The sequence below is a fragment of the Macrobrachium rosenbergii genome, chromosome 33 (genome assembly GCF_040412425.1).
Source record: "Macrobrachium rosenbergii isolate ZJJX-2024 chromosome 33, ASM4041242v1, whole genome shotgun sequence".
Taxonomy (NCBI): Eukaryota; Metazoa; Arthropoda; class Malacostraca; order Decapoda; family Palaemonidae; genus Macrobrachium; species Macrobrachium rosenbergii.
This window is the reverse complement of record NC_089773.1, coordinates 8,906,327-8,927,830: the sequence shown is the minus strand read 5'-3', so window position 1 is coordinate 8,927,830 and position 21,504 is coordinate 8,906,327. Positions and strand designations below refer to the sequence as shown.

Here is a 21,504-nt window from a genome sequence, read left to right as displayed (position 1 = left end):
GGAATTGAGAAAAGGTGCAGGAGACAACTGCATTTCAACAAAAATGAAGGATATGTTTCAAATATGAGACAAAGCCAAGATACTGTCACTGCTAAAAATACAAGCAGCAAATATTGCAGATGTAAAAGTAAAAAAGGAGAGAAAAAGGATTGAGAACAGGGAGCAGGAGACAACTACTAATAAAATAATGAGAGAAACTAGGCGCTGTGCTCAGGATCACTTCCTCATCGTGTGATGAATTCTTTTTGTAATGTTTCTTTACCACCTTCTGTTATGCTTTTATTCGTTGCCCATGTAAAGAAATTTATAATTTCCTTTAGTTGCTTTATCATTTCTGGCTTTGTTGTTATAGCAGCGTTTGAGTCCCAGGAGGCTTTAAGAAGACACTATAGCTTTCTTACTTCATTAACACTTTAATTAAAAATAGACATATTAATTACAATTCAGTGAATTGAAGTGTGAGCCCGGCTTTCTTCTCAACCCACAACTGGTGAGGCCCTCAACCTCACTCCACTAAGGCTCTATTTCTTCTTTCTGCTTCTCTCTGTTCTTCTCTTTTGAGGGTTTTTCAAAGGAAATGCCCATCCCACAATAGGCGGGCAATAGCTTCTGTCCCGCTCTTATTAGAGGTCCTAATTGGCTGAAATTTTATCTAACGACGTCCTTTTGGGTGAATTAGTTCAGTTGATCCCTCCTACAAAGGAGGGTACTTATGATGTTACCGGAAGTCTTGGTTTCCGGTGAGAGTGGACAGGTAAGCACATAGGTGAGCCAGGTAAACATTCCTTTAACGACTTCTCTCTCTTATGTTTAAGTTATTCACAATTAATATTCTCCTGCTATCATTACAGTCGCATTTTACAAAAGTCAGACAAGTCGCCATGAAATGGCATATCCTTGCACTTGAAGTTGTGATGTGAACTTTTAAATATTAATAGCTTCCATATTTTTCAGAGCCTGAAAGAATTCAAACGTTAGGATGATGTACGATCCATTATCATATTTAAAAAATGTGGAATGATCATGAACTAAAGTAATGTCTTCATTTTCAAATACAGCGCTGGTTGAAGTTATAATATATAGCACCATTGCAAAGGGGCCTCTTTATGATTTTGAATCGATGTTAAGCTGTGATACACTTCACTGATGATGTCGACCGACCTGTAAGCCTTAAGTTTTCCTCTGTGCACAGCTGTCATTCCTCTGTGCACAGCTGTGGTTCCTCTGTGCACAGCTGTCGTTCCTCTGTGCACATCCCTCGTTCCCCTGTGCACATCTGTCATTCCTTGTGCACTGCTGTCATTCCTTTGTGCACATCTGTCATTCTGCTGTGCTTAGCTGTCATTCATTTGTGCACATCTGTCATTCTGCTGTGCTTAGCTGTCATTCCTTTGTGCACATGTCATTCCTCTCTGCACATTTGTCATTCCACTGTGCTTAGCTGTCATTCCTCTGTGCTCAGCTGTCATTCCTCTGTGCACGGCTGTCGTTCCTCTGTGCTCAGCTGTCATTCATCTGTGCTTAGCTGTCATTCCTTTGTGCACATGTCATTCCTCTCTGCACATCTGTCATTCCACTGTGCTTAGCTGTCATTCCTCTGTGCTCAGCTGTCATTCCTCTGTGCACGGCTGTCGTTCCTCTGTGCTCCGCTATCATTCATCTGTGCACATCTATCGTTCCCCTGTGCACATCTGTCGTTCCTCCGTGTACAGCTGTCATTCCTCTGTGCACAACTGTCATATATATATGTATATATATTATATATATATATATATATATATATATATATATATATATATATATATATATATATATATATATATATATATATATATATATATATATATATATATATATATATATATATATATCATTCCTCTGTGCACAACTGTCATATATATATATATATATATACATATATATATATATATATATATATATATATATATATATATATATATATATATATATATATATATATATATATATATATATATATATATATATATATATATATATATATATATATATATATATATATATATGATAAACTTGACCTTGTTTGTCAACTCAGTGTCCATTAGAACTCAGAACACTTCAGTTTTGTGTTTAATGACTTCATGTTTCCTTTTTCCTTTTAGTATTCACAATATTTTATTCATAATATATCACTGAAAAATCTCACACTTAAATATAACTTATGTACATTCTCATTTAGCTGTAAGTACAACTGTAATACCAACTGATATAGTTTATTATTGGTAACTGTAATATACTTTCATCATTTTATTATTGATAATTATAATATACTTTTAAAGTTACTAATATCTTTCAATTTCATAACCTTGAAAGTTATATAATTTCTTTACAACTGGGAGGCATTCAGAGTTATAATTCCTCGTAGTTGGGTAATGCCATCAGTGCACCTCACGTGGTGCACTGTCAGCATTACTTAAGGTTCTTTGCAGTGTTCCTTCCTTAGGCCCTCTAGCTGCAACTCCTTTCATTCCTTTTACTGTACCTCCTTTCGTATTCTCTTTCTTCCATCTTCCTTTCCACCCTCTCCTAACAGTTTTACTCTCAATTTCCGTTTCAGCACTGAATGACCTCGTGGGTCCCATGGCTTGGCCACTGGTCTAGATTTTATAATCCATTCTATTCCATTCCTTTGTGTAAGTAGCAGAATATGAGGAAGAAAAGGTAACTCAGAATTAAACTAGAACGAAGTGGGAAGAGACTCTATTTACCTAAAACTAATCAAATTATTCTGTTCAGGGAACTTTTGAAAGTCACTCTATTGCAATCAGTGGAGCGAGAGTCAATCTATTTTCCTTCACAGCAGAGTATATTAATGCTGATATCAAAGAAAAAGGAATAATTGCAATCTGACGTTTGTTCTTAGTGGAAATATTGTGAAATATATGTGTAATAAGGAAAACAGATTTTTAACACTTACCCTTCAAATGTTGGTAGCCGTGGCCTTCTCTCTCTCTCTCTCTCTCTCTCTCTCTCTCTCTCTCTCTCTCTCTCTCTCTCTCTCTCTCTCTCTCTCTCTCTCTCTCTCACGAAACTAAATCCGCTATATCTAATGTGTGGAAATAATGGTAAAAAAAAATCAAATAGCAAGGAAGTTGCTATAATGGTATATCATCACAAGTAGAAGGAGCATTTACTACAGAGATGCAGTCTTATCACCATATGAGGCTTACAACCTTAGACATGTAAAAAGACAACACATCTCTGGGTTTTGAATGGGCGTGGATGTGATGCTGATGAAGAGAAAGGTATGATAGCTGGTTTATTTAAGGAAGGGGAAACTGTAGATCTTGGCAATGAAAGAGAGAAAGAAAATAAAGGCAAAACTCCGGAGGAATGGAAAGAACAAAAGATATTCGGGAGAGCCTGGAATGGGTAAAACAGTAGAGATGTGTTAGCTTAAGGGTATGTGAGCAAGATTGAGTAAGCTAGGAGATCAATTATGATAGTGAGATTTAACCTGATCGAATTAGAAAACAATGGAAAAAAGGCAGTGTTTTGGGGAAGATTCTAATCTGTGAATGGGGAGTACAGGAGGCCACTGAAAGACAATGTGGTAAGCACTTTACATGCAAAGGTAAGTGACAAGGTAAGAGATGGCTCAGTGGGCAGATATAGAGTTCTTGGAATGTTAAAGCCAAGTAGATAAAGTTATTACCTTTTTTAAATTCCATAAGATTAGCTTCTGTTCATGTTATAACTACGGTAATTGATTGTGCAACCTTTCATAACTAAAAATGTTCACTTTTTCCTGACACTTGAACGACTAGCAAGTTCAGAAATGCATTTTCATGAAAAAAAAAAAGTTACCCTTAAATATAATACAGTTTAACGATAGTTTCAAGTCATACGTGTTAGTAAAGATGATGTCTGTAAAGGGGGTCCTTTTCATCACAAAACTAACATTTTGCTCTTCCATCAAATAATCGTGGGATACATGCTCATCAACTTTTACATTCCATCTCTATCAATTCAATCACAAGCTTTTTCTAGAGTCATTTAATGCTTTATTATTCACAAATCTGTGTAGAGAAGAGAAAAATAAAGTAAGAAAAGACTTATCAAGAGTCAGTGGAAAACCAAGCTTATAAAAACCTCACCATAGGCTTAACAAGAACGAGGAAAAAAGGGTAGCCGTTATACAACCGACATCCATTCATTACTACTACTATAATGTTTTGCTAACCTGAGCAAATTTCATACTGATTTCAATACTGCATTAATGTGTTGCGGGAAATATTCACATCACAGATGACGGTGAGTTTTAGTGACGAATTAGAATATCCGTCTCGTTTAAACGTTCAAATATACAGTTAGGATAGAAAAGTTCTGGAGCGAACTAGTCTTTCGTACCCCAATAAGTCTGTCCGGTCCTGTGCCAGGTCGTGGTCGGGAGGGTAGGAAGTGTTTAAGCTGGTCACTTTTTCTACAGTTTTTTGGTCGCTAATTATGGATTTACCTTCAGTTTTTGTCGCGGGAGTGTAATTAACCTGTAATTAACCCCTGAAGTCCACCCAACGAGGGGTTTCCATACGCGATCCTCACGAGACAGAGCACCGGTATAAACGTCTGTTTATACTTTCGTTTGGCATCAGATGTTTACTTGAGTCATGTATGTTTTAAACTGCTTATCGTAGCCTATGTCTTATGCTAAGACTAGGCTACATAATTCTTATGCAGGCCTCCAGTGGTAAACTAGGTTTATAGATAAAGGTGGAGGAAAAAAATGAGGTAATTACTGTCCCAATGTAGGGTGTTAGGTAATGATTGCTAGAATGGAGAACTGTGTGTCATGGCTACATTTCCTTTCGATTGCCTCCAAATGACAGAGGCTACTGAATGAAAGTTGTTCAGCATTTTCTAAACCCCCTCAATAAATTTGGTGAATACTCATGTTGAACCTTTACTGCATTCCAGAATGGAAAATATGATTGTTCCTACACAAATACAAACCTTAATTCTTTACACAAGGATTAAGCTTGTGAATGCGAGCTGGAACAGCCGATTGAGCTTTGATGACAAGGTAGTTAACTATCGACAGGTAGGGGGAAGCCCCACCCACCTGTCACTCTGCACTCCACTTTGCTTCTGGCTGCCGTCCTGCACAGACATCTGTGCTAACTCTCTGCCTGACTTTTGCTGTTTACTTTGATTATTACTTTCCAATAAATTCTTGTTGTGTATTTTCCATGTTGTTCTTTGGGTTGTGTATTTTTGTTAGATATCATGAGTTTGCACACCCATGACTTAATTAAGCCATCCTTCCCACAAGCAAGAAAGCCTCAGGTTTGTAGGCATTGCCCAGGAAAAGACAAACCGTGCACTGAGTTTCTATCATCAGTGGAGGTGGCAAGTGTTCAGTCTGAGTTAAACCTATGAGATCGAGCATCTCTCTGTCTTTGGAACTCTAGAAGAATCTGTCATTTCATTGGGTGTTCTGAGGACTTGTGTGGTCTTGCCAGACCACAGTCATTTTTCACTAGAGGGACATTCCCATTGATCCTTGGATACTTTTACCTTGGGTCATGTGGTATCTGCTCAACAAGTTGTATAGCTGACCAAGCTCCCTGTAGAACAGGTAACATCTCTTCTAAGGTATTCAGGTGGTGAGGGAGAGTTGTTGGAGTAACTGGTTTCACCCTCCTTTCTCTTTCTTTTTCTGTGAAGGTCAGAGAAGTAGGGTGCCAGGCCATGTACAAACTGGATTGACAAACTTGTAGGTAAGCTGTATGATTGAGTACCAGTCTTTTCATTTTCCAGTAGAAGGATGCAATTCCCCCTTCTCTCTTGACAAGGGGAGGGGAGGATAGACAGTGGGACAAAGTCTTGGAGATACACGTCTGTCTTACTATCTACGACAACAAACGTTGCATAGTCTTTCATCCACATTAAGTTATGGCATACATTCCCAATACTTGTGGTCCAGAAGCCTTGCTGCATCATCCCATATGTGTAGCAAGCTAGAACTGAACGGTTATCCTTTCTCTGCTCTGGAATGGACCAGGAAGATGACATTCTCAGGTCTGGCAAACCTACCAGTCGGTTTAGAGAGTATCTAGGCTACCTTCCACCAATGAATAATTCTCCTTTGTAAAGAACAAAGGTTTGTATTTGTGTAGAATTTGAAAGTTTTCCTAACCTACAAAACTGAAGTTCTTTACATATATGACCCACCTCAGCCACCCCTCTCATCTGGCACCAGGTCCGGGGGGCAAATTGGGGTGCAGGCTGATGGGTGGGCAGGGTTTTCATCACCAGTTGATGGTTAACTACCCTGTTAATAAGTGTGAATGGCTGTGTCCAGCTTGTGCCCGAAGCTAAATCCTATGTAAGGAACGCCTGGTTGATATATTAGGAAAAATCCAAATTACTTTTGAAATTTGACATTTTATTTCAGTATGTTAACTCTTGCACTTTGTCTAAATGAATTGCTTTTCAGTTTCAGGTGATGGGGGCAAAACCAAATGTTGCCGTTAGGTTGTTGAAATTTAGCCACATAAGAATGTTTGGAAATAGTATTCCATCCGAAGCAACGGTTTTGCAGACCAAAAAACAACAGCCGAGAGGAATTCAAACTCTTAAAGTAGAGTCCAGGATAAGCCTCATAATGAATTATTTTAGTAAGTTTGTTTTAAGTTTCCTGTATATACAAATGCATGTGTATTCAGGTATCATTGTAAAGTAGTTATTGTTTCTCATATAATATCAAGGATTAATTCACTTTACAGAAATCTTCCACTATTAGCTCTCACATATATTGACAAGGTAGTTAACTACTAACAGGTAGGGAAAAGCTCTGCCCACCTGTCAGTCAGCACTCCATGTTGCTTCCAGCTGCTATCAGGTACAGACATATATACTGGTTCTTTATATGACTTTTGTTATTCTGAATAAATTCTGAATATTTTCTTTACTTTTCATGTCTCATTGATTGTGTGGCTGATGGTGATTGTAGAGCAGAACCACCATTCACTTAAGCTGTGTGGTATTATTTTAATAGGTTTGTGTCTGTGAAAAGCAGTTTTATTTGTTTATTTGTTCCTACACAAATATAAACCTTCATTCTTTATATAAGATTTTGCTTCAAGTGCAAGCTCTCTTCACCAGAACTAACTATTTCCCTCTTAGCAAACTTTCCTTTTGTTCACGTTTATTGTTGTCTGTTCTCTTTTGTCAGCATTCATTCACCAGATTCATCTTCAAAACAGTCAGGCAGTTCACACCATTTTTTAACTGACTGTGATGTGCTCTAATTTCACATACACTTCCATATTCACATTCAGCTTCTAACAACTTAAGGACCTTCATACTTCTCCCTAAACTTACTCACATTTAGTGTCCCTTCCTGCAACCTCCTTTAATACCTTTTCACCATTTTGTGAAAAATGTTATGCCCCTTTGCTGTAAGGCATTATCCGGTTGAATACCCAAGGGTTGGGGGTTGTAGAATTCTGAATTCTCTGAGGTTTGTGGTGAGGATAGCTTAGACATCCTCTTCATAATTCTTGTAGAGGGTGTAGTATATGATGAGAGTGGCATTTTTATATTCAGAAACTGATCATCTGCCAGATATTTAATTCATCTTTTTGTTTTGTTCATTAAACTGAATTCAGTTTATTAAAAATAATCAAAGCAATTAAATTTTGATTATTTTTAATAAATGGCATCTGTGTCAATGACCTTGGATGTCAGTGCTAGAGAACCTAAAATCTCTCTCTCTCTCTCTCTCTCTCTCTCTCTCTCTCTCTCTCTCTCTCTCTCTCTCAGCTATTTTTATAAGGAGGTTGGTCGTAGTATGGTAGAAAAGCTTTGGATATTTCAAGTTACTAGTACTGTACTGTAGTTTTTCCTTTTTTTTCAGATATCAGCAGAACTCGAGCCTATGCAATTATTAAATCTGAGCCACGTCTTAAGGAAGTGGATGTACATGATTTGTCGCACAACATCTGCACTTTAAAGGTACTGTCGTTTGATGCTGTTTCATGAAATTATAATTCTGCTTATGTCAGTACAGTATACATTTCTTATGAATTTCTACCTAATGAGAGGGGCACTTAGATATACAATACTTGCACTAAAATTTGTTGTCATTAATTGGTCGAGAATTAGATATGGACACATCACTGTTTACAAGATTGTAGCTTTGTTATTACTATTATTATTATGATTATTATTATTAAAGCAGCTGACTGAATTTCATATATTAACCTGATGTTGCGGTCATCCATGCTACCGTTTACACAAGGTGAATGACACCAGATGTACATTCATAATATATTTATACCTGAAAATGGGTTTTCAAAGAACGTGGACGGTCGTGATCGGATGCAACAGCCAGGAAGCTCTCCTATTGGTTGTGAGTCGGGCACTGATTTTCTGGTGCCAGGGGCTTCAGCTCACTGGGCTTGCATTGTCTCCTGCGGTCTTACCTATCTAACAAACCCAGTTCTAGTCTGGGATGACCACCTCCAGTTGGTTTCATTCACATGACACAGCAAAGAACTTACTTCAGTGTCACTATGCTAGAACTTATTTCAGTGTCACTATGCTAGAACTTACTTCAGTGTCACCATGCTAACAGGAAAAGTTCAGGAGTAACTGTTAGGTAGTATGTGCCATACTGTACTGATGTTTGTAATGAATGAAATATTAGATTTTAAAAGAAGATTCAGAGTGCTGATAATCTTTTATATGCTTCTTGCTGCAAGAACAGTTCGTCGGTAAATATTTTGGAAAGCATAATTGTTCCTTGTTCTTCCTTAAGCAAGATAATGTTTGGAACATCTGGTTCTTTATGTATATGTGAAAATGTCAAGAATTAGAATTAACTTTTCATTAACAGCTATTCCAGACAAGAACCTCTTAAAGATAATTCACACAAGATGCTAGTTTGATGTCATTATTTATGTTATTTGAAGCGCTCTTTTCATTTTTTCATCATCGTTTATAGCATACGTCAAATACACAGAAGTAAATGCATGGATAAAAGCAAAAAACCCAAAAATGAATACTTAAATTAGAAATTGGAGAAATACACCAAGTGTCAAAAGGAAGTCAAATGCAAGACAGAGGAAGGTCATTGTTCAAAGACTGTGGCATAATCCAAGGTCTGAGATTTTGATCATAACGATGCCATCCATATAGCAACGAGTAGAGGCACTGGGATGAGTCAACTTTGACAAATAGCAGGACAGAAACAGAATCAGTTATTCAGGATATAATGGTAATGATGGCTTTTCAATATTCCCCACTACTGAGCACTGATCCAGTGGCTGCATATGCCGCAGTTTCTTTTGATAGTAACTAGGCTAATTTGAAAAACTGTAAATTCATCAGTTTGTGTGAAAATTAATGTTTTTTCTCGATTTGTAGAACAGTGGATTGGACCCAGATGATGTTCGAAGGTGTCTCCAGCTTCTGTACTTTTGCCCTCTAACGGTGGAACACAGAATTGCCATGTTTCAAGAACTGGGCCTTTTGAATTTATCAGCCTTTCATTATACAAAGTAAGTGGGGCTGATTTTGTAGCAGTAATACCTGATTTAGGGCTGTCATCAGTGGGACGCAAGGGTGTAGACTGCCACTCAGAGGGAGTAGCTTTAAAATGACTATCTGTTAAATGTCCTGCAGTATTTCAAGAGAATTCTTTTATTGGAATATCCTTTTACTTTCCAAAGCAAACGTTTCTTGTAAATCCAGCTTATGTGCATCAGTACCTACAAGATTATAACTCAAATGTAAATTTACTAACTTAACCTACTGATGCACAGCTATCACTGTAACTCAGTTACACAGTTTTGCATCACATGTTTTAGACTGCATGAGCTACAGCCCGACAAAAGCACATTTTTTTTTTGTGCAGATGCATGTGCAGTTGTTTGTTTTTACCAGATAGTGTGGTGTTTTTACTCTGATATTGTGGAAAGTACTGTTTATGAACCTACATTGATAGCTTTCATGAAAATGGGGTAGTAATTAAGGAAAATTAGAAAAATACAAAGGCTTCTGTGCCGCTGCTAATATTATTTTAACCAATTGTGATGTAATCTAATGTAAAAAAATTTTACAAAACAATTTTCTTGTTAGTATTCATTTAGTCTGAAGAAATTAGTATCGTCGAAAACTGTGAAAGTCTGATCAGAGAGGTGAAGGAAGACATCTGCATTTTACATGAACATTATCTCTCGATGAATAGACAATAATCATATCTAGCGAGTGATCCATTGGGTGACTTTTTGACATTTAGTTGCTGTTTCAGAGACTGTAGGAAGTGATTGCCCGCCAAATTTTTCGTGATTGCATATTTTGATCCAGCTATGTTTTTTCACGCTTGTTTTGTCATGATTCAATGTGGTTGTTAAATTGATTGCTGAGAAAAATGAGTTGTAGTTTTATTGTCACAGCAACTTTTAGATTTTTTGCTATAATACTTATATTTCCCTTGCCATGTTTCCTCAGTGCAAGCTGTTATTCAGTTGGTTGCTAATTTAAATGTCTCTAAATAATTTAGTTATTTTTACTTTCTGTATTATTCAAAGATGCTTTGTGAGCTTTAGAAATATAATTTTAATGTCTTTAATTGGATGTTGATGTATATATAATTTTCTAAAGAAATTTTGAGTTTCTTGCAATTGCGTTGTAATTATATCTGAACTCCTATGAAAGAATCTTCAAACCCAAATTCTGTTTTGATTACCTTGAAGTCCAGATTCATAAGATCATAATAAACAAGTTTTGACTACGACTTAATGATAAATGGATAATTAATTAGGTTGAAAACGGAATAAATAAACAAAGAAAAGTGAGCTTAGGAAAGCCATGTAAAATGTGCAGTAATTTAGTCAATCTTGTATAGTTGGTTACAAAATATACTGGTAGCTTGTTATGAGAGCAAGAAACGTATCCTTCAAAACTTAAAAGTATATAAACCCTGCCTTTTCTGTACAGAAGTATTAACATTAATATTTGGAATGTTCAGGTCTTACTGCCCTGGTTTACACTGTAACCCACACTAAAGGATCTTAGTAGCATCCCCTATTAGGTTTCAGCTGAATTGTTTAGTGTTTTTTCTTTTCATATTTATTCACGCCCTTTCTTCCTTGCACTCTTAAATTTTTTTTTTTTTTTTTTGGGTCTGCTATTAGGCAGGAAGTATTTTCTTAATACAAGCCTATTCAGGTGCTATTCTAAGCTCATGATCTTAGACGGTGACCACTTACATTATTTTCATTACATGAACTTAGAGGACCTTACTTATGTTCAGGGTAGAATTCTCCTAGTTTTCAACGTTTCTATTTAAGTCTTTAATAGCGTAAGAATGATGTTTATTTCTCTGTTACTATTTCACCGGGTGACACGGGACCCCGATCCAGAAAAAGGATTTTGACAAAGGAAAAATCTATTTCTGGAGAGGGGCCCGTGTCACCCGTGACCCACCCCTGTTTTTTTCATTCTCTCCCTCCTTGATAAACTTCATTCTAGTGAGGTGGGTGCTAACATGGAATGCGGCTAGTGTTGCCTTGTATACAGTCCGCGAGTAGTGCATGGGCTTGTATCGGCACCTCTCTCGTTGGGACTTTTGACATTGGGAATCTCTATAGGATAAGGTTCCGTGTTTTTGTAGTTCACCCTTTTCCATACACGATTCCATCTAGTGGAGCTCGCTCTGGGGTAGTAACTCCAGCATTTCATTTAGCTTTCTCTGGTATCTAGCAACGGAATTACCTAGAAATAAGTGCTGAATGGACTATTTCACCGGGTGACACGGGCCCCTCTCCAGAAATAGATTTTTCCTTTGTCAAAATCCTTTTTCTTTTCTCTATAAATTTGGCCATGAACATCCTGTCTGAAAGCAGTTTCATGGTTATCGAATAGCCCTCCATATTGTGACAGACATACTCCTTTACCTTTTAATTTGTATTTTTGCTTATGATGGCATAATATTTTGTTGTTTGTATTGTAACATGATGTACTTTCCAACACAGGTTTGTCAAGTTTTTCAAGAGCTCTGTAGCAATGCTCAAGTCCTATAAACTTTTGGAAAATGATTATGATATTGCCAATGTACTTCATGCTTTGGGTGTACCAGAAGTCGTCCACCAGAAGTTTGATCTCCCAGGGGAGGTAGACAACTTATCATTAGCAGAGGTAAAACTGGTTCTACTAAAATCCTAAGGTAGTGGAAGTAGTGCATTTATTTTGTTGGTTTAGAAATGTTAAGATTTCATGCAAATATTTTTCATTTTGCCAAATAAGTGATTATCACTTGATGTTTGAAGACTCGGAATGACTTGCAAAAATGTCATGGCAGCGTGATTTTTAATTTTTTTGTCATATGAATCTAAGTTGATTTTTAGTATCTCTAGTTCTATTAACACTTAGGGATAACTTATGAAATACTCTCGCCTTGAAGGTATTAGAACTGATTCGTTATTCTGTGAATGTCTAGTTGAGGATGAGAAGTGTGACAGAAAATTTTAGTTTAAAAATGTGGCCAGTCATAGATGAAAGAAGTCTTGTACACTGTAATTACAGTATCAGTTGCCATTGTGAAATTCCACGTAGATCTGCAGATATTTTCATAGTAAATGAAAAGTTTTGTGTGAATCTTACACACCATTAAATGAACTGTTGGTTTGAGAGCACACATTTTTTGCTTCGTGTTTGATACACCCATACCAAAGACCTTGAGGTCCCAAAAGGACCCAGGTTACTACGTCTTATCACCAGTTTCATACGTCAGTCTGAAAAGAACACTACTGCTGAACGTTGCCCCTCATCTGAATAGGAACTTAGCATAATAAAATCAAAGGGTTGTACATTATAGAAACACTTTTTTGATCCTCCTGTTTCTTGAATAAAAGTTGATGACCAACTGTGACAACCTGAGTATAGATTATCCTTTGGTAAAGATTACTTATCATAGGAGAAGACCGAGCACTATTCTTTAGTGCAAGGCTTACATCAGTGAGCACTGCACTAGATGACGTTTGTATTTGTGATCATAAGAATTATTGTAATGCTGTAGTTTTAACACTTTTGTCATAGCTTTTATCAAAAAAAATTTCAGCAGCAGTCTTAAAGGATTTGGTGAATAGTGCAAGGCAGGAAATAAACTCTTTTGATTGTACAGTAATTCTCCTTTAAAATTACAGATTTGCTGACTACTAATATGCCAGTGTTTTATTCACTACTTTCATAGGTACACAAATGCCTGAATCTTGCATATCAGTGCTGGCTGTTGCAGTGTGAACCAGATGCCATTAAGTACATTCACAAAACGTACCCACCATCACAGACGAAAAGTATGAAATTGCAGAATGTTGTTGTGAAGAGACTGATAAAAAATTGGGACTTCTCTACAGATGAGGTAAAGCATTTTGTCATATTCATGTTGTTTATTATGTTTCCTTATATTTCAGAGAAACATGTTTTTTATGTTTTTGATATAGGGAAAGGAATATTTAGCTTAGAATGGAAACATTCTTTCATAGACTTAGGTAGACCTACTTCCAAGTTTGTGTGAAATAAGAAAATGCTATGAATTTAATTAGAGGCTGCTGAGATAAGATTTGATCTTGTCAGGGGAAAAGCCCTCATGAATCCCAGCAGTTTAGGACTGAGGTGAAGAAAACCTTTTTGATGTGGAACAAGAAATATATGAAATGAATTTATGTATGAAGCAGGAGAATAATTTGGACATAAATTAAATAGGAATCCTGTTCTCCATTGAGTTCGTATCAAGAAGTGTTTTTATAGCTTCCATAGAAATGAGAATGTTATTTAAAACTTGGGTCTTTCTTTCTTTATTTACTAAAGTAGATAGGATCATTATGGAATTTTTCTGTTATTCATTCCAAGTTTTTTGTAGGCTTTTTTTTTTTCTTGAATGCAGGTAGGACTTGCTGTTTGTGAAAGCTTATATTTCCTTCACTCAGCTGTACATATTCCTGTTGGATTCAGGTATTTACATAGAATCAAGATCAACCCACCCCCATCGTGATAGTGGATTGGTTAACTTATAACAATTGGCTGATTGTGTACAGCATAGTTGACATAAATTTATACTTCTCTTAATGACTCAGTGGTCAAAATCACTGTCTATCAGTGTTGCTAAACCAGGCAGCAGTTCAGATCCCACTGGTGACAAATCACTTATCAGTTACAGTTCCCTTTGGATATAAGCTATTCCAGAGGTACTGTATGCTGAATTGGATATAAAGCAGTTCAATCACAGTGCCAGTTCAGATAAAATATTACTAAATCTTTTTTTTTGCAGATTCTGAGGAATGGATACCTTTTGTGCTGTAGCCCTACAAATGTACAACGAATTGAAAACAGTATTAAGCACTTGTGTCATGCTGATCCCAAGAAAGTCGCTCACCTCACGCCACGTATACTAACCTTGCCTCCTCAGCAACTGTGCGAGATAAGCAACCTGCTTGTGAAGGTTGGGATAACAGAGGTGAGTCAATGATTAATATAAATGAGTCTAAAGTAGTCCAACTAGAGTATAATTTTGAGTTGCATACATCTTACCCAAGAATCCATATTTAAATGAAGCAAGAAAGTTGTAGAAGGGAAAGTGAAATTTTGCGGCCAAGTGGCGAAGAAGCAAATGGAATACCACTTGGAGCCCAAATGGTCACATGAGAAGCTTTGGTACTGGAACCCATTTGGCAGCATCCCTCTCTGTATTAAAAATTCATCTTTGAATAGATATTGATTCAATATAACATGGCTTTTGTTTACATAGAGAATTGCAGTCTAGGGAAATAAAATGAAATAGTACTGAAACAGGTTATACATTTGCTCTACTTTTCCTGTTGGTTGTTGATCAGGTTTATAGTTGGCAAACCTGCTTCAAGTTTGTGGAAAGACTTAGCAAACTTTGCAAGTATATTGTATCACTTGCTCATAGTTTTTTTCAGATATATTGACATGTTAAAAGGTAACCAACATTAGGTGTTTTTGTAATTTTTTTTGTCACCAGTGTTGCACCCTGTTATGACTTATTATGACCCCATCAAGCACAAAAAAGCAGATTTGCATATTCCGTCTTTACTGTATAACACAAGTAGGAGATTTGGCACCATACTGGCTCACCATAACATCATCAGTATCACGGACCCCCTCCACTAGAGTAACCAAACGCTTTCCCCATGGATTGCCCTCCGTTAACTTCATTGACCCTCATCCATTAAATCAAGCATCCCAACCCTCTCGTAATAACATAATAACATGCCAAGTGAATGCTGATTGTTAGGTTTTTGTTACATGTTGGGGGCAGGAATAGCAGGGCGTTCTTAATTGCTGTACATTACTGTACAGTGCTCGATTACTGTGCGAAAGTGCACCATCAAAGTGAGTTGGGAAAACATCCTTTCTCACTGCAGTTTAATCTGGTTATTCTTTGATTTTGTAGAATTAATGATATTTCAAGGACACTTGAACCAATTTGTATAAAAATAAAGAGTGAAATTTATGGAATACAATTATGGAAAGTGAAATGGATTCAGAACCGTAAGTTAATGCTGTAAGGGATTTAGTGCCTGGTACCATAAACAGAGACTAACCATTCATTTATGATACTTTTTATTTTCCCAGTGTTAGTTCTAAAATTACATTTCTAAAACACTTGTTAGCATCTCTGCCATGATGTAGGTAGTGGTTGCTGAACCATAAATTGTAGGTGTTATTTCCTGGAATGTGTGTTTACATTCCATCTTCCTAACTGTTGAGACTCGTGTATTGTCTTGCGTACTTTAAGTGAATGAAGTATTCAATTTGTCTTTCAGGCAGCAGCTCTGCAGACTCCCCAGATATTTTCTCTGCAACCTCGTACCGTGAAAGAGCGCATTCAGGAGATTCAGCTCATTCCTGAATTTTCCGGAATCAACTCGCATCCTCGAATACTGCGACTGATACATTACAACACAAAGGCGAGGAGGAGACTGGACGTATTACGACAAATAAAAGACACCAGGGCAGTGCCGAGTTTAAATGTCATCACAGGTGATCAAGACAGGTTCAATAAGTACATTGCTATTGGTTACTTGAGAGTGAATAGGAAAGATATTGTGACGTACCTGGCGAAGCACTTTAAAGTGAAGAGCAGTGTGATAAGGAAGAATCTTCGTTTGCCAAGTCACAAGCAACAGGTGTCAGTTGTGTCCGTGAAAAGTAATGTAACATATTTGTCTCACCATGGATTTCTAGCAGAGCACATGTTGTCAAGTTTAGAAGTTCTGTTGTATCCACCTGATATTGTTGTACAACAGTTTCAGGATTTGGTGAAAAGACTTGACTTGTATGAAGTTCATAACATAGTATCTTTACCACATGCTCTGCAGTTGTTGTTATATTATTTAGACAAAGAAATGCCGTACTGAATTTGTTTTCTGCCTTTCCTCCATCCTCTGCATAATCTTTAATACTAGTTAGATATGATAGAATCAGTGCAAGAATATATATGTACAGTATACATAGATATATGGATATATCTATCCATCTATCTATCTATGTATATATATAATACGATATATATATATCTGTGTCTCCATACGTAAATTTACCAATGTCGTTTAATATCCTATTCGCTCTACTTAGGGACCCTCACTGAAGGGGAATGATAATTGGTAAACAGTTTGGTACCTGGGAGACACAAATGCGCGACAGTACGGATTGACTTCTTTCAGTGACGTTGGTGACTAATCAGCTGTCAAGAGAGGTGTAAGTTGATCCTGACTGCTATACATGAGCCCATTTTGCCGTGCATTGCAGGTAAGATTAGCAACTGTTGTCACTGGACGTTTTAAGAGCTGCAGTAATTTTGAGTTTATATAGTATACTTGATAGAACCTTCATATTCTAATCCATTGAGGTTCTTTAGTAGTTAAATATATATTTTTTTTTTAACTGACATCACCATTGAAACAGTCGTGGGCAATCCAGTTTTACTTTGATGGAGAGGCTTTGATGAAACTGGTTTTCGTGAATAGGCATTATAATGCTACGGAAAAAGATTATTAGAGTAAGTATCAGTGCTGGGTATGTAATAATCTATATTATGGTTTTCTTAAAGCATAGCAGGCTGGTGTTATATGAGTTTTAGTACTTGGTAGTTATTTAACTTAATCACAAATACAGATGGTCTTCGAATAGTGTCGAGTATCTACTCCACCATGGAAAAATAAACAATTTGTTTAATATTTGCTTGGAACTTGACAATTAGCCTAAATAGCAATTATCATGAAAGGCAGTATGTGTAGCAGATTCTAGGCATCTTGAACCAATGTGTTTTGTTTGTAGGCTATGTCACCTTTGAAGCCACAATTGAATAAGAAATGCTAGAAACAAACAGAAATATCTTTTGTATACGACTAAATCATGCAGGCTATGAAAGGGGTACCTTCAGTGCTTTGAGTTGAAAGATTTGCCTTGATTTAGATATTTTTAAAGTTCACTTAGATTCCATAAGGTGATGTATGCAAGACATTCCCCTGGACAAGAGGAGGATGAATACAATATGCTTTACACATGAAAACATTGCTATAAATATATGCTACAGAATTTCAATTTTTTTATGCTGCTAAGTCATATTTTTTGCCGAGCTGAACAAAGTACTCAGTCTCTGTAACTTTGAACTGATATTTCAATTGCAAATAACTAATAGATTTGCCTAAAGTAAGGCTTATATACAAAATTTGGTTTTGATTTTTATGAGGAACTATAGATAAGTAACTATGGTCTTAGAACTGTTGCAGCAATAGTCTAAGCTGGAAATTAACGTAATTTTTGTCAAATTAACTTTAAATCTCTGATGCCAGTGGAAACAAATATTTACCAGAGTATTTTTACCAAGTTTAGAATATCTAGCTGTGACTCAACACCATAAATAACTTCATTCAGATTGCATTTTTGATTTGTGTGGAACATGATTGAGTCTATCAAACTAAAAATTTGTCGAAGATTGGGATTAGTCCTACATAAATTGTAACTACTCTTCCTTTAAAAGAACATTGGGACTCGCTAGATATATGGTAAATTGTACATTGTTAAAAAACTCAATAGATCATAAGATTTCGTATATATCCTCAACATATTTGATAACTAATGCACGAAAACCGCTCTTTTTAAAATTATGTAGCCATCCTCACATGTTGGCCAGCCAAATTTCTCATAATAAAATCCACTTATTAGTCTGGGAGATCTTGATTGCAAATTCTCTCTCTCTCTCTCTCTCTCTCTCTCTCTCTCTCTCTCTCTCTCTCTCTCTCTCTCTCTCTCTCTCTCTCTCTCTCTGACGTGCGGAATTAATAAAGGTTAATGAAAATGTTTGCATATTCCTACATAATGCATACTGAACAGGACAGTTTTGGGTAGTTATCCATTAAAAGATTATCGTTTTCTTTGATAACAAAATGTTTACCGTTTTCTATGTTATCGTTCAAGAAGAGGCTCGCAGAAAACCTCGTCAGTCATGACTTGAGTTGTCATCAGTTCACTCTGATCAGTTGCCTTAGAGAAGTGAAGTTGTAGTGATATCTCGTCGAATCTTCCCTCTGGTACGTCTTCTCGTGATTCTTTTATATTTGAATTGACTTTTCTGTCAATGTATATATTTAAAGTGGGTGTGATTATTAAAGAATAGGTAAAAACAACAACTTTTTACAGTAGGAAGTAAGAATTTTTTTAAGGTTAAAAAATTTTTTTTTCTTCACAAAAATCCCACGCTTATGAACACCAATGTCTAAATAATAATGAAAATAATATATGGTTGCTGTAATGATGTTAAATATGTCATGTTTTAGTATTTTAATATTTTAGTTTAATTAATATTAAATTTTATTCTGTCCTATTTTTTTAATATTAAATATAATAATCTTATACTTGAATTCTTAGCACGAATGTATAATGTATTTATAAATTACACCTGAATTCTTAGCACTTATATATAATGTATTCATACGTAATATTTGAATTCTAAGTACTAATGTATTCATACATTAATTCTTGGTATTAATGTATAATGCACTCATACTTAACTGTAACATTGATCATACCCTTAAATATATCGTGAAAAGTAATTCATCTTAACAAAACCTTTCTTTTTGTTTCACTAAAAATTTAAAGTTTCATTTTTAAAATGTGAGGTAATGTAGAAAAAATACCTTTAAAAAAAAAATACGAATATAAGTATTATCTATGCATTAATGGGGTTAGTCTTTTTAAAATTTCTTGTTAAAAATTGTTGTTAATTTTTTATATGCATTATTTGGAAGTGCTGACGAATAGCTACATTTAAAAATAAGTCTGGCATATATAAAATGCTATATAACAGTTAATTAGAGTTGAATATCTCAAATTAACTGCTATAATCATGATATAATTGTGTACAGGGTAATATGGTGAAATTGAGTGTTTTAGGGATACAGTTCTTAAATTCGCATGTTTCTGATTTGCTCATCATGTTGCGAATTATTCTATAGTTGTTTAATTTAACAACTTTCCCTTTTGATTTGCTAATCATTTAATTAACAGCATTCTTTTGTTTACGATTTGCCAATCCGGGGTTTTTCAGTTAATACCGCTTTCTCCGGGCCTGTGCATCCCTACGTAGCCGTAACTTTAAAAAATCCCACCAGATACCGTCAATGGTATCTTTAAAAATTATTGCACAATCAATTAACTCTAAAATATTTTTAAAGTGACCCAAAATAAGCGAAAAATGACCAAAAATAGCGTCCCGTCGCCAGGACGACATTATTGGAACCAGATCACGTGACATATCTCTACCTTCCCCTGGCCACCAGACGTCTTATTTGGGACTTGGCTTGTCTTCGTAATATGTTGAATATTTCGAAAGTTTCACGCGAAAAGTGAATCTTAGTGACCATAAATGCGAAAGGGCTTTATAAACATTCTCAGAATATCGCCAAGTGAAGAGATATTTAGCCTTTGGCCTTTTATCTAAGGTTTCAAAGGCTTCAGGTTAGCTTTTAAAAGATCTGGCTGGACTCTGTAAGTTGTTAATTTTCTTATTTTGAAAATTGTTAAATTAAATATTGCTTTGAGAACATTTAATGTTTTTAAAAATTGAAATATATAAATGAAATAGGTTAGGCTAACTAGGCCAGATGTAATAGCCTGTTTTGCAAGCAGAATAAAAAGTATTTTCCTCTTATTCAGGGATATTTTAATGTTAATGGTGTTAAAATTATGTTAAAGGGTTATTAAAATTCCTTAAATCAAAATATTTAATTATGGTTTAAAGGTTTGTCTGGTTAAATCCTGCCTAGCTTATATTCATTGATGTGCAAAGTGGGCTATATTGAATTGGGTTAGGCAATGCTGTGATTTGATGACGAGTTGTAGATGAATTTATTGGAATTTATAGGAATTCGTGATATAGTTTGTTAATAAATTTAGAGAAGAATTTTATTGCAGTCATTTATTTCTAGTCGGTATTGGCCAAAAAAAAAAAAAAAAAATTGCCCTAAAACCTGTCACTGTATATCATAAACTAACCTTCCCTTAACCTAACCTAACTTAGGGCATGGTGCCCTGATTTGGCCAGGGTGGGGTTTTGTTCCACTCTTACCCCACTCCATTCTATGAAGATTTTCATCAGGCAATTTTTGGAAAACTAGTTGCTGTACTGTTTACCAAATTCTCAAAGGAGTGCCCCTAAGGATGGTATTTTTTATGAGTGTCAAAATCTGGACCAGGCGAAGTTTAGTTAGCTTGACAGGCAGGTAGGAGAATACCGAGGGAAATTGTGTTGAGGGTTTAAAAGACAGTACATAGAGCACCTGGTGCTGATGGAACTCCATCTCAAGGTCATGTTATCCACCACTGATTGATCACTGTTGCTTGGCTATTAATTTTTCCTAATCAGTAAAATACATCTTGATTTAAAGTAACCTGATCAAGGGCACTCTTGTTGGGCTTCATGAGAAAGAAACTGGTTGAAGATTCAAGCAAGGAACACAGGATATTTACACAAAAACTCAATCTCTAAAACTAATTTATACCCTAATTACCTTACAGTCTATATATTTATACATGAAAACTTACAGGGTATGTGCACAAGAACAACTAATTCAGTTCCCATTAAATCCACATACACGTACACAATCACACGATAACTACCTTATTCTAAACTTAAACTATGAAACAACTTACGTATAGAACAACCCCTGCTGCCCTTTGACCAACAGGGGACCTCAATTAAATCAAATTAATCAACATATAGATCCATTGTTACCATCCCAAACTAATTCTACTTGAAAAGGTAATCTGCACATCAATGCAAAAACAGTGTCTTACTTCAAGTCACTCAGCACTAGGTCCTTTATATGCAGATTAATGTTACTTACGATGTGACATCTCGTCTTACAGCTTGTGAATCAGGCAGCACAAATGTCACTTGTAGCTGCCTAAAACTTCAGGACTTGTCCACATTTA

The 21,504-nt window shown here is 35.9% G+C and overlaps 1 protein-coding gene across 2 annotated transcripts; it reads left to right on the top strand.

Annotated features, from left to right (window-relative positions):
- Nucleotides 1-4,182: 4,182 nt before the first annotated feature.
- LOC136855893 (transcription termination factor 5, mitochondrial-like) lies at nucleotides 4,183-16,433 on the top strand. 2 transcript variants are annotated; one of them, XM_067133333.1, is made up of 8 exons: nucleotides 4,183-4,293; nucleotides 6,476-6,656; nucleotides 7,898-7,995; nucleotides 9,409-9,542; nucleotides 12,021-12,183; nucleotides 13,238-13,405; nucleotides 14,315-14,500; nucleotides 15,834-16,433. In XM_067133333.1, the coding sequence occupies exons 1-8, from the start codon at nucleotides 4,288-4,290 to the stop codon at nucleotides 16,425-16,427; spliced, it is 1,530 nt and encodes a 509-aa protein (XP_066989434.1). In that variant the 5' UTR covers nucleotides 4,183-4,287; the 3' UTR covers nucleotides 16,428-16,433. The 2 variants fall into 2 exon arrangements, with proteins under 2 accessions (XP_066989434.1, XP_066989435.1); XM_067133334.1 differs by lacking the exon at nucleotides 4,183-4,293 and adding an exon at nucleotides 4,511-4,648.
- The last annotated feature ends 5,071 nt before the right edge of the window (nucleotides 16,434-21,504 follow it).